This window comes from Oncorhynchus gorbuscha, linkage group LG03, assembly GCF_021184085.1.
Source record: "Oncorhynchus gorbuscha isolate QuinsamMale2020 ecotype Even-year linkage group LG03, OgorEven_v1.0, whole genome shotgun sequence".
In the NCBI taxonomy this organism is placed as follows: domain Eukaryota; kingdom Metazoa; phylum Chordata; class Actinopteri; order Salmoniformes; family Salmonidae; genus Oncorhynchus; species Oncorhynchus gorbuscha.
This window is the reverse complement of record NC_060175.1, coordinates 87347630-87361643: the sequence shown is the minus strand read 5'-3', so window position 1 is coordinate 87361643 and position 14014 is coordinate 87347630. Positions and strand designations below refer to the sequence as shown.

Here is a 14014-nt window from a genome sequence, read left to right as displayed (position 1 = left end):
TTGGAGGCCACGGAAGGAGTGTTGTATGGCATTTCTTGACATTGGCCTACCTATCTAGTAAAATAGATTACTGAACTGTCAGGAATGAGGCTAACAAATCCAGTCCAATAACGGGGGTGGTGCCTAAAACGTCTATGCTATGGGCCTATCGGACCAAGATTGACAAACATACACCTTGGTTTCTGAATAAAATATATAACAGGATTCACAAACGTATATTATATTTTGTAAATGGTAGTTTACTGTGTCAAATGGATGAGCAAACGTGCATGGCTCAATCTTGCCAATATGTCAGAAATGTAGATCCACAAGTTCATTTACAAATATTTGTATCACAATCAAACTATCCCTGGGGCAAAATATTCTCTTGAAACGAAATAATAATAAAAAATTATAAATCAAATGAGGTGCACGATGTTGCACTTTTGGCACCATTCATAAAGGTCGAAGCCCTACATATCCTGAGTCGGTGCCCCCGGTAGTCTAAATCGAGCGCAACTATTTCAAGCAGGCTGTCGCAACAGTAAATCAAAAAACTCTTAGCTTAATTTGTGATTAAGGAAAAACGTTTTACTATTGTTTTAATTCTCAGTGTTTGAGTTTTTTTTGCAGTGGTTCAGAGTTTACTTTAAATAGTTAAAAATGCACATTCGAGGTGTGCGCACGTATGTGACGTATAGTGTTTTTGTCTAAAGCTACATTGACTGCGGATAGCTGGCTAGCTAGATACAGTTGTTGCAGCATTCTTGAAATTAATATTTTGTTTCCGCTAGCTTACGTTAGTAATTAGAAAAACGAATGAGCAATAGCCCACACTATTGCAGGAAGTCACACGCTACCATGGATCACATTTGGCATCCTCCAATGTGACTAGGACGTCTGGACTAGTCTTGTGCCATTGGAGTTAGCTAGCAAACAAGCTCGCTAGTTGGTCTGCTTGCTAATGCTATCTAGCTACGTGGTGGGTAGTGTTTTTATTGATTGATACTGGGTGTGCCATTCGTGTTGATTGTTTGATAGTTTACCTGTCACATTCGTTCAAACCTTTTACCCATAGTTTGTGAATATTTGAAATGTAGCTAGCCAGCTAGCATAACTCGTAGCTAGCTAGTTAATTAACTACGGTTAGCCGCGGCTATTTGGCCTTTTCATAACCAGCCAATGGTTACATAGAGTTATAATGTGACATCTTGTTTAAAGTCGTTGGCTAAAGTAAAGCCAATTCAACTCAAGTTGGATATATGCCAATTTAGCCAAAACAATGGAACGTTTACTAGCTGCGTGAATCCAGGTCAAGGCACCAATGCGACCACCTGGATTTGAACCCGGGTCACCTGTGTGGGACAGGGCAGTGATTTCTAATAGATCTAGTTATATTGATGTTGTTCACTGTAATAAATGTACATTAATGTATTTTGCCTGCACAGCGAGCAGCTGCGAACATCAGTGGTTGAGATCCCATATAATTTGTCATCACTTTGACATCTTTGCAACTTCGCCTCCAAACTATGCCGCTTTTGTCTTTTTGCCAGATATTGCAGCACGTTGAGATTCTTGAAACTTGAGGAACTCTTTAAGTACAGTACAATGGCTCCCAAAGACATCATGACCAACTCCCATGCCAAATCCATCCTCAATGCCATGAACGCACTTCGTAAGAGCAACACACTCTGCGATATCACTTTGAGAGTGGAGAATACCGACTTTCCTGTACACCGTATTGTCCTGGCAGCCTGCAGTGACTACTTCTGCGCCATGTTCACCAGCGAGGTAACTGTAAGCCTATTTAAATAATGGTTAAATAAATACAAATAAAGTAAGCACAAGACTGGAGTTAATTTAGGCCTAGATAGACACATATGAGACAGCACTTCCACAAAAGACCAATGATGACTGATCATCAGTGTCATCAGCGATAATAACTCTATAAATACGTTTGCTTGTGGTTCTCTTTGTATGCAGAAAGAGACAGGTAATAGTTGTTTGACTGGTTCAGAGGTTGACAATGCCCGAAAGAGTTCCTACGTATCCCTTGTGCTTAGAACCCAGCTAAGATTTTTGTAGGCTAAAATTAAACTGATATTCATTTCCTTGAGCAATATGTCTTTCAGTGTGACTGCCATCTGGTTATTTATAGCTTAATAAAAACGTGAGTGGATTATATAGGCCTACCTCAAATATTAGGCTATTCCCAAACACAAAACAGCAATGAAAGTGCATAGCAGAAATAGTCCAATGCTAATTATTTCTCTGTAGCTCGGTTGACCTAGTTTCTCTTTCCTTTAACATTTTTAGCTCTCTAAGAATCCCCAGGTGAGCATTGCTCTTTTACTAACAAAGCTGACTATAATCCACAGCTGCCTACACAAGTATGACAAATAGTAAACACAAGGAATCAGTAGGCCTATGTTTTTTGCAATGAGTGCATAGTGCCCTGTGTCTGGCAAGAGTGACTACTAATCTGTCATTTAAACTGATGTGTCTGTCTTTGCCGTTGTGCTTTTGCAGTTGTCAGAGAAAGGGAAATCCTTTGTAGACATCCAGGGGTTGACTGCGTCCACCATGGAGATCCTGCTGGACTTTGTTTACACAGAGACTGTTTTGGTCACAGTGGAGAATGTCCAGGAACTGCTTCCTGCTGCCTGTCTGCTGCAGCTCAAAGGTAAGTTGAGAAATGTAAAAATAATATGAGAACCATTGGACACCCCATTGCACTTTACTGTTCATCCACTGTATTTACTCTGTCGAATAAACTACCGGTATGTCAGTTAAATCTAAATCTGCTCTTTCGTAAAAGGAAATGCACACCCATCATCTTCCCTTATTAGGTTTGTGCAATATAACTGGCTATATTGTATTGCTAATATAGTGGAAACATTGTTAATTTGTCAAGAAGTTTTTACTTGAGACAAACTAGCAAATTAAATACTTCAACATTATTTTACAAAAATAACGTACTGCACTCACTTAATGTGTGTATATGTTTCTTTGTATTCCTCAGGAGTAAAAAGAGCTTGTTGTGACTTTCTGGATAGTCAGCTTGATCCCACAAACTGCCTGGGCATTCGTGACTTTGCGGAGACCCACAATTGCCTTGACCTGATGCAGGCAGCTGAACTCTTCTCCCAGAAGCACTTCCCTGAGGTGGTTCAACATGAGGAGTTTATGCTGCTCAGCCAGAACGAGGTTGAAAAACTAGTTAAATGTGATGAAATCCAGGTAAGTAAAGTGGATTTGGTGAGGTATTATTATACTTGTCGAAACGCTGTAATTACGATAGTAATAATCGTTGTTTCATTAGGTAGCCTTGTAATTGCATATTAATGGAGTTTTGTAATTACAACAATTTCTATGCAATTAAACTACAATTACTTAAGTACTAAGTAACAATATGTTAATACAATGTTACTAGTGTAATTATGGTGTTACTACAGATATAAGAGCATATTGATGTAAAGTGTTACCAAAGTCGAATAGTGTACTGAATTTATTTGTGAATTCAGAGAGCACACAGTCATGTTGCCTCAGATGCATATTTTATCTCTATTCGCAGTTATCTTTGAATGCTCAAGGGGATAGTTTTCACAAGTCTCAAATTGTCCTTCAAAAACCTGAAGTTGAAAGAAAAGGTGCAAGTGTAGACCTGCAGTAATCTCTATTAATGGGGCCCCATTTGCAGATTTACTTGGCTCTGAAATTATGGAGAAAACAATCTGATTTAAGTATACCTTTGTGCTCTGGAAATTCCCGTTTTTAACCGCACAGGGCATATATTGCTGTATAAAAACATAATTGTAACCATGGGACTTGATTTGTAGTTTACCAATTCATTCAAAGGACTTTTGCTTGTCACGGTTTTTGTGATCAAAATGTGTGTAATATACACTTAAAGTGGCATGCGAAAGTATTCATCCCCTGTGGCATTTTTCATATTTTGTTGCCTTATAACCTGGAATTAAAATTGATTTTCGGGGGGTTTGTATAATTTGATTTACACAACATGCCTTCCACTTTGAAGATGCAAATATGTTTTATTGTGAAACAAACAAGAAATAAGACAAAAAAAACTCAACTTGAGCGTGCATAACTATTCACCCCCCCAAAGTCAATACTTTGTAAAACCACCTTTGGCAGCAATTACATTTGCAAGTCTCTTGGGGTATGTCTCTATACGCTTGGCACATGTAGCCACTGGGATTTTTGCCCATTCTTCAAAGCAAAACTGCTCCAGCTCCTTCAGGTTGGATGGGTTCCGCTGGTGTACAGCAATCTTTAAGTCATACTACAGATTCCACAATTGGATTGAAGTCTGGGCTTTGACTAGGCCATTCCAAGACATTTAAATGTTTCCCCTTAAACCACTCGAGTGTTGCTTTAGCAGTTTGCTTAGGGTCAATGTCCTGCTGGAAGGTGAACCTCCGTCCCAGTCTCAAATCTCTGGAAGACTGAAACAGGTTTTGTGCCTTTGTGCAAGGAGGAGCACTGCCAGAGCCCTGCAAAATGACCTCCAGCAGGCCACAAATGTGCATGCGTCTGCTCAAACGGTCAGAAACAGACTCCATGAGGGTGGTATGAGGGCCCGACGTCCACAGGTGGGGGTTGTGCTTACAGCCCAACACCGTGCAGGACGTTTGGCATTTGCCAGAGAACACCAAGATTGGCAAATTTGCCACTGGCGCCCTGTGCTCGTCCCAGATGAAAGCAGGTTCACACTGAGCACATGTGACAGTCTGGAGATGCCTTGGAGAACATTCTGCTGCCTGCAACATCCTCCAGCATGACCGGTTTGGCGGTGGGTCAGTCGTGGTGTGGGGTGGCATTTCTTTGGGGGGGCCGCACAGCCCTCCATGTGCTCGGCAGAGGTAGCCTGACTGCCATTAGGTACCGAGATGAGATCCTCAGACCCCTTGTGAGACCATATGCTGGTGCGGTTGGCCCTAGGTTTCTCCTAATGCAAGACAATGCTAGACCTCATGTGACTGGAGTGTGTCAGCAGTTCCTGCAAGAGGAAGGCATTGATGCTTATGGACTGGCCCGCCCGTTACCGAGACCTGAATCCAATTGAGCACATCTGGGACATCATGTCTCGCTCCATTCACCAACGCGACGTTGCAACACAGACTGTCCAGGAGTTGGCGGATGCTTTAGTCCAGGTCTGGGAGGAGATCCCTCAGGAGACCATCCGCCACCTCATCAGGAGCATGCCCAGGCATTGTAGGGAGGTCATACAGGCACGTGGAGGCCACACACACTACTACTGAGCCTCATTGACTTGTTTTAAGGACATTACATCAAAGTTGGATCAGCCTGTAGTGTGGTTTTCCACTTTAATTTTGAGTGTGACTCCAAATCCAGACCTCCATGGATTGATAAATTTGATTTCCATTGATAATGTGTGTGTGATTTGTGTCAGCACATTCAACTATGTAAAGAAAAGTATTTAATAAGAATTTTTCATTCATTCAGATCAAGGATGTGTTATTTTAGTGTTCCATTTATTTTTTTGAGCTGTGTGTGTGTATATATATATATATATATATATATATATATATGAGATCATGTGACACTTAAATTGCACACAGGTGGACATTATTTAACTAATTATGTGACTTCTAAACGTAATTGTTTGCACGAGATCTTATTTAGGGGCTTCATAGCAAAGGGGGTGAAAACATGCGTGCACCATTTTTTAAAATTAAATTATTATTATTTTTTAGACAAGTTATTTTTTTCACTTCACCAATTTGGACTATTTTGTGTATGTCCATTACATGAAATCCAAATAAAAATCCATTTAAATTACAGGTTGTAAATGCAACAAAATAGGAAAACGCCAATGGGGGTGAATACTTTTGCAAGGCACTGTAGTTAAGTCAGAGGCACAATTTTATGTTATTTTTGTAACCATTTGTCTTAGTCAACTATCTACATCATCATTAATTAAAACTGTCACTTTGACTTGTTCTTCTTGAAGTGAAGTTGATCTCAGTCATTTGGAGAAATCAGTGATTGAGTGAATGCATTTTTGGCCTTGGTTAGTTATATACTTTGGGATTTCCGTTATTACAACAAGCATGTTGTTGTCAAGGTGTGTGGTTGTGAATACATGTTGTCTCTGTTTGCAGGTGGACTCAGAGGAGCCTGTATTCGAGGCAGTGTTGAATTGGGTTAAACACAATAGGAAAGAGAGGGAGATTTATTTATCGGAGATGCTGGAGCATGTGCGGATGCCTTTGCTCACTCCGCGCTATATCACAGACGTCATTGACTCAGAGGTGAGGCAGCTAGACCACACACGGTCACATGATGTAAACATAGGCCTAGACCACCTTTACTCCACACACAGACTGGTACAAAGCTCTCCCTTGCCCTCCATTTGGCAAATCTGACAATAACTCTATCCTCCTGATTCCTGCTTACAAGCAAAAATTTAAGCAGGAAGCACCAATGACATACCCCAACCAGAAGCCATGGATTACAGGCAACATTCGCACTGAGCTAAAGGGTAGAGCTGCCGCTTTCAAGGAGCGGGACTCTAACCCGGAAGCTTATGAGAAATCCCTCTATGCCCTCCGACGAACCCTGAAATAGGCAAAGCGTCAATACAGGATTATGATCGAATTATACTACACCTGCTCCTACACTAGTCGGATGTGGCAGGGCTTGCAAACTATTACAGACTACAAAGGGAATCACAGCCGAGAGCTGCCCAGTGACACGGGCCTACCAGACGAGCTAAATAACTTCTATGCTCGCGTCGAGGCAAGTAACCCTGAAACATGCACGAGAGCATCAGCTGTTCCGGATGACTGTGTGTTCACGCTCTCTGCAGCCGATGAAAGACCTTTAAACAGGTCAACATTCCCAAGGCCGCTGGGCCGGACGGATTACCAGGACGTGTACTCCGAGCATGCACTGACCAACTGGCAAGTGTCTTCACTGACATGTTCAACCTCTACTTGTCTGAGTCTGCAATACTAACATGTTTCAAGTAGACCACCATAGTCCCTGTGCCCAAGAACACTAAGGTAACCTGCCTAAATGACTACTGGCCCGTAACATTCGTGTCTGTAGCCATGAAATGCTTTGAAAGGCTGTTCATGGCTCGCATCAACACCATTATCCCAGAAACCCTAGACCGACTCCAATTTGCATACCGCACCAACAGATCCACAGATGATGTGATCTCTATTGCACTCCACACTGCCCTTTCCCACCTGGACAAAAGGAACACCTATGGGAGAATGCTATTCATTGACTACATATCAGCGTTCAACACCATAGTGCCCTTAAAGCTCATCACTAAGCTAAGGACCTTGGGACTAAACACCTCACTCTGCAACTGGATCCTGGACTTCCTGACGGTCCACCCTCAGGTGGTAAGGGTAAGGAACAGCACATCCGTCACGCTGATCCTCAACACAGGGGCCCCTCTGGGGTGGGTGCTCAGTTCCCCTCCTGTACTCCCTGTTCACTCATGACTGCATGGCTAGGCACAACTCCAACACCATCATTAAGTTTTCTGATGACACAACAGTGGTAGGCCTGATCACCGATAACGATGAGACAGCCTATAGGGAGGAGGTTAGAGACCTGACCGTGTGGTGCAATGTCAACAATCTCTCCCTCAACGTGATCAAGACAAAGGAGATGATTGTGGACTATAGGAAAAGGAGGACTGAGCACGCCCCCATTCTCATCAACGGGGCTGTAGTGGAGCAGGTTGAGAGCTTCAAGTTTCTGGCATCCACATCACCAACAAACTAACATGGTCCAAGCACACCAAGACAGTCGTGATGTGGGCACGACAAAATCTATTTCCCCTCAGGAGACTGAAAATATTTGGTATGGATCCTCAGATCCTCAAAAGGTTTTACAGCTTCACCATCGGGAGCATCCTTACGGGTTGCCTCACTGCCTGGTAGGGCAACTGCTCGGCCTCTAACCGCAAGGCACTACAGAGGTTAGTGCGTACGGCCCAGTACATCACCGGGGTCAAGCTTCCTGCCATCCAGGACCTCAATACCAGTCGGTGTCGGAGAAAGACCCTAAAAATTGTCAGACTCCAGCCACCCTAGTCATAGATTGACTGTTCTCTCAGATCCGCACGTCAAGTGGTACCAGAGCGCTAAGTCTAGGTCCAAGAGGCTTCTAAACAGCTTCTATCCCCAAGCCATAAGACTCCTCAACAGCTAGTCAAATGGCTACCCAGGTTATTTGCACCCCCTACCTGCATGTACATTATTACCTCGACACTGGTGACCCCACACATTGACACATTGACTCTGTACCGGTACCCCCTGTGTATAGCCCCGCTATTGTTATTTACTGCTGCTCTTTAATGATTTGTTTTTCTTATCTATTACTTTTTTTAAAGGTATTTTCTTAAAACTGCATTGTTGGTTAAGGGCTTTGTAAGTAAGCATTTCGCTGTAAGGTCTACCTGTTGTATTTGGCACGTGACAAATAACATTTGATTTGAAATCCACTTTCAATGGAAATTTTCCATTGAGAATGATTTATGGTGTGTGTCTGGGAAACAGGTCTCAAGTGTTGAGCAGAGGTGTTATTACTGTCTTGATAAAGTACTGTATATGTTGTGATGTGTTCCAGCCCCTTATTCGATGCAGTCTTCCCTGCCGAGACCTTGTGGATGAGGCCAAGAAATTCCACCTTAGACCAGAGCTGAGGAGTGAGATGCAGGGGCCACGCACCCAAGCCAGATTAGGTACAGTACTGACCTCCATTTTTTGGATTGTTTTTCTTGTCCTAATAATATATATACAAGACAAGCTTAGTGGAAGTTACTACCTTATTCATGTGGGAAAAGTGATTACCGTGTTGCTCTTTCAAGGTGCCAAGGAGGTCCTGTTGGTTATTGGAGGATTTGGCAGTCAACAATCCCCTATAGATATCGTTGAGAAGTATGATCCTAAAACTCAGGAGTGGAGCTTTTTACCTGTAAGTATCATTTTTTTAAATTAAATATTTTGGCCCTCTGACCATGGTTAACTTATCCCAAGCATGTTTTTACAGAATATTGCTCGGAAAAGGCGTTATGTAGCTACCGTGTCCCTCAATGACCGTGTGTATGTGATTGGCGGCTACGATGGTCGATCGCGGCTTAGCTCGGTGGAGTGCTTGGACTACACGGCAGACGAGGATGGTGTCTGGTACACCGTCGCCACTATGAATGTACGGCGTGGCCTTGCTGGGGCGACAACACTCGGAGGTAGAGGATCTTCTCTGATTGACAGCCCTCATTGTCATGGGGTTTACAAAAACAAATAGCACTGAAGTGAGTTTGACTGACCTCAGGTGTAACAAAACCCTGCAAGTGTTTTCTAATGCAGACTTTCAAAAAGTTGTTGGAACATTTATTTTCTCACTTTTCTGCCCACAGATATGATCTATGTTGCTGGAGGCTTTGACGGTAGCCGCCGTCACACCAGCATGGAAAGATATGACCCCAATATTGACCAGTGGAGCATGCTTGGGGACATGCAGACAGCCAGGGAAGGGGCTGGCCTGGTGGTTGCTAGTGGACTTATATACTGTCTTGGTGGGTATTAGAGGTTTGGTTTAAGTTTGTAATGGTGTTGGTGTATAAATATTTAAAATATCTCCCACTTCCCCCACTGACCTTAGTGCAGATCCTTACTATGTGGACACCCCATCAAATTGGTGGATTCAGCTATTTCTGCTCCACCCGTTGCTGACAGGTGTATAACATCAAGCACACAGTCATGTAATCTCCATTGACATTGGACAAGCTTAGTGGAAATGCGTTCTCTGAAGTGATGAATCACGCTTCAGGCAATCCGACGGACAATTCTGGGTTTTGCGGATGCCAGGAGAACGCTACCTGCTCAAATGCATAGTGCCAACTGTTAAAGTTTGATGTAGGAGGAGTAATGGTCTGGGGCTGTTTTTCATGGTTCGGGCTAGGTCCCTTACAGTGAAGTGAAATCTTAAAGCTACAGCATACAATGATATTCTAAACAATTCTGTGCTTCCAACTTTATGGCAACAGTTTGGGGAAGGCCCTTTCCTGTTTCAGCATGACAATGTCCCAAAGCGAGGTCCATACAGAAATGGTTTGTTGAGATCGGTGTGGAAGAAATTGACTGGGCTGACCTCAATTCCATCGAACACCTTTGGGATGAATTGGAACGCTGACTGTGAGCCAGGCCTAATCGCCCAAAATCAGTGTCTGACCTCACTAATGCTCTTGTGGCTGAATAGAAGCAAGTCTCCGCACCAATGTTCCAACGTCTAGTGGAAAGCCTTCCCAGAATAATGGAGGCTGTTAAAACAGCAAAGGGGGACCAACACCATATTAATGCCCATGATTTTTTAATTATATGTTTGACGAGCAGGTGTCCACACACTTTTGGTCATGTAGTGTATGTAATTTATTGCAGGTGGGTACGACGGATTGAATATCCTCAATTCAGTGGAGCGGTATGACCCTCACACAGGTCATTGGACGAATGTTACCCCCATGGCCACCAAACGCTCAGGTGAGTACTCCAAAGTATGAGGGCTGTATAGATTATATACAGTAATGCTCTTTACATATGGCTATGCCTGAAGGACCTATACTCTTTTTTTCCTTCTTTTATATATATATATATATTTTTTACCTTTATTTAAACTAGGCAAGTCAGTTAAGAACAAATTCTTATTTTCAATGACGACCTAGGAACAGTGGGTTAACTGCCTGTTCAGGGGCAGAACGACAGATTTGTACCTTGTCAGCTCGGGGGTTTGAACAACACTCTAACCACTAAGCTACCCTGCCGCCTCTGTATCCCTTTGTTACAGGGGCCGGTGTAGCCTTGCTCAATGACCACATCTATGTGGTGGGTGGCTTTGATGGAACAGCGCACCTCGACTCGGTGGAGGTTTACAACATTAGGACTGACTATTGGACCACGGTAGCCAGTATGACCACTCCCCGCTGCTACGTAGGAGCTACCGTCCTCCGGGGACGACTCTATGCCATAGCTGGGTAAGCCTAAACATCCCAACCCTGCTCAGAATTTAATCTTTTTTACATGTATTTTTAGGAAAGTGTAAATTCACTTTCCTTTCATATGTTTATTGCTTTCAATGACAGACAGATGAGAAACAATGAGGGAGACAGGTGAAGAGGAGATTCAGAGTGAAGGGAGGACACAGGGATTTAACCCCTGTCTCCGGCTAAGCGTTGTACATGTGCATAGACCCGGGAGTGTTATCACTCGACCACGGCTCTGCAACCGACTTCAGTATTAAGAGATACTGAAGGGATCATTAATATACATTATGTATGACTCTTAATTGATATATATTATTCTTGCTTAGATAAAATTGTAATGAATCATGAATGCAATCTCCTTATGGTCCAGTTCTCGATAAGCATGCGACTTATGTAATTGAACACAGCCATATGATATATTGTTTATACTCCCCTGTACTCTTTTGCCCTCTCTAGGTATGATGGAAACTCCCTTCTGAGCAGTATCGAGTGTTATGACCCTGTTATTGACAGCTGGGAGGTGGTCACCTCCATGGCCACACAGCGCTGTGATGCAGGAGTGTGTGTCCTCCGAGAGAAGTGAGATTTACCTCAGAACAACCTCAAAGGTTGGGTGAAGCAGAGGAGGGCAGTCATCTAGTCCTGAATCTGATATTTACGTGCCACTACTATGGAGCGACAGAGGGATTATTCACTTGGAGGCCAGTGTGCTATATGTCCTCCCGGAAGTCTCTTGATTCTATTCATCAGACTTTCTCATCTGAGCTTAGTTACTTCTGTGTGATAAGGGACAGGGGGTGTACAACAGTGATTAGAGTTGTTTCAGTCTCTTCATCAACAGTTGTTGCTTCCAAGAAGACATCCATCCCAACCCACTCGGTCGCATGACACACTTTGTGGTAGCTGTTGCCGTGGTTACCCGTGAGATTTTTGACTCATCTTTTAAAGTGCAATATATTTCTCTACTACTTATGTTATGAACCGTTGGAGCAGAAGAAACAAGAGACTCCAGTTTTCTGCTGCTATATGCCTTATGCCCTTGTGGCCCACATTGAACTGAACATCCATGATGCCTCATTAGGACTGTGATTGTTGTCATGCCATCAAGTATGATGATTATTTAGCATATGCCATGTTTTCAGTCAGACAGTAAACCCTTTGTAGATTTTGTAATTCTGTATAAAGCGCTTTTAGAAACAAATCACTTATTGAAGAATTGTCATTTACCTGACAGTCGTTATTTTCAATGTATCAAAGATATTCAAATGAATGACATTTTAGGGAAAGCACCATAATTGTATTGTGGACTGCAGATGGTTCCTTGCTCTTTTGCTGTTTCTGTCATCTTGTCAAAATCTCTGTCCCCTGCAATTGACTCTGCTGAAGATGTGCATATGGTGCATGCATTTGTCCATAGTGGATTTGTTTGGACAAGCAAAATGACTTGACTTCTATTATTCGGGGCAAGTACAAAATCCTGAGGAGTCTTTTGTTGTTACTTGAAAAAGTGAATAAACATTGTGATAATGACTTTATTTGTTTTCAGTTATTCCTGTAATGCAATGTGGAATTCGATGTTGAAGTGAACTGTTGTGACCTCTAGTAAAAGCCCAGTGAATTTGTCAAGGGTTTCGGACCTCTTGGTTTAATGGCTAAGTTGTTGGACTGACTGTCACACTCGCAGGGACCCGGGTTTGAGTCCTGGTTGGGCTAATCACCAAGCTAGCTGCATTGATGTCAGAAGTGGAATGACACTACTGTGGGACTATCGGTTGTGGGAGGATGTTCGGGGGGCAGGGATGTGTTTCCCAAAAGAGGGTGTAGTCTTGTGATCCTTGATTAGTGCTTAGTAACGGACACTCATTCAAAGGTTTTGCTTTATTTTGACTATTTTCTACATTGTAGAATAGTAGTGAAGAAAAACTATGAAATAACACATTTGGAATCCTGTAGTAACCATAAAAGTGTTAACTAGGCAAGTCAGTTAAGAACAAATTCTTATTTACAATGACATCCTACCCCGGCCAAACACTAACCCGGACAATGCTGGGCCAATTGAGCTCCAACCTATGGGACTACCAATCACATCCGGTTGTGATACAGCCTGGAATTGAACCAGGGTCTGTAGTGACTCCTCTAGCACTGAGATGTGCCTTAGACTGCTGCACCACTCGGAAGCCCAACAGTCTTGAAGGAGTTCCCACATATGCTGAGCACTTGTTGGCTGCTTTTCCTTCACTCATCCCAAACCATCTCAATTGGGTTGAGGGCAGGTGATTGTGGAGGCCAGGTCATCTGATGTAGCACTCCATCACTCTCCTTGGTCAAATAGCCCTTACACAGCCTGGAGGTGTGTTGGGTCATTGTCCAGTTGAAAAACAAATGATCGTCCCACTAAGCCCAAACCAGATGGGATGTCGTATCACTGTGATAGCCATGTTGGTTAAGTGTGCCTTGAATTCTAAATAAATCGCAGACCTTGTCACCACTTAAGCAGGTGTGGTTTCTTTGCAGCAATTTGACCATGACGGCCTGATTCACGCAGTCTCTTCTGAACAGTTGATTTTGAAATGTGTCTGTTATTTGAACTCTGTGAAGCATGTATTTGGGCTGCAATTTCTGAGGCTGGTAACTAATAAACATATCCTCTGCAGCCGAATTACCTCTGGCTCTTCTTTTCCATTGACGATCATCTTGAGAGCCAGTTTCATCATAGCGCTTGATGGTTTTTGCAAATGCACTTGAAGAAACATTAAAAGTTCTTGAAATGTTCCACATTGACTGACCTTCATGTCTTAAAGTAATGGAACTGTCATTTCTCTTTGCTTATTTGAGCTGTTCTTTAAAGAAAAACCATTGAATGAGTAGGTGTGTCCAAACTTTTGGTACTGTAGATGGAGTATGAACCAAATCACATATATTAAAATCATGTTGAGTTCAGTAACATCACTTTTTTTTTGATGTCACATCACCACTGGGATCCAATGACAA

The 14014-nt window shown here is 42.8% G+C and overlaps 1 protein-coding gene across 3 annotated transcripts; it reads left to right on the top strand.

Annotated features, from left to right (window-relative positions):
* The first annotated feature begins 481 nt into the window (after positions 1 to 481).
* On the top strand, positions 482 to 12553 carry LOC124032137 (kelch-like protein 12). Of its 3 annotated transcripts, none has more exons than XM_046344274.1 (13): positions 482 to 961; positions 1533 to 1770; positions 2296 to 2313; positions 2509 to 2662; positions 3002 to 3219; positions 6126 to 6275; positions 8614 to 8728; positions 8855 to 8961; positions 9037 to 9232; positions 9404 to 9562; positions 10425 to 10523; positions 10828 to 11014; positions 11480 to 12553. In XM_046344274.1, exons 2-13 carry the CDS (start codon positions 1588 to 1590, stop codon positions 11604 to 11606), a joined length of 1713 nt encoding a protein of 570 aa, XP_046200230.1. In that variant the 5' UTR covers positions 482 to 961; positions 1533 to 1587; the 3' UTR covers positions 11607 to 12553. The 3 variants fall into 3 exon arrangements, with proteins under 3 accessions (XP_046200230.1, XP_046200232.1, XP_046200231.1); XM_046344276.1 differs by lacking the exon at positions 11480 to 12553 and adding an exon at positions 11123 to 11466; XM_046344275.1 differs by lacking the exon at positions 2296 to 2313.
* Positions 12554 to 14014: the final 1461 nt, after the last annotated feature.

Bases quoted from the DNA above. Each gene is read 5' to 3' on its own strand.
- LOC124032137 (XM_046344274.1), top strand. From the start codon at position 1,588: ATGGCTCCCAAAGACATCATGACCAACTCCCATGCCAAATCCATCCTC. The intron at 9,563-10,424 runs GTGGGTATTAGA...AATTTATTGCAG, and splicing joins TGGACTTATATACTGTCTTG to GTGGGTACGACGGATTGAAT. The intron at 10,524-10,827 runs GTGAGTACTCCA...CCTTTGTTACAG, and splicing joins CATGGCCACCAAACGCTCAG to GGGCCGGTGTAGCCTTGCTC.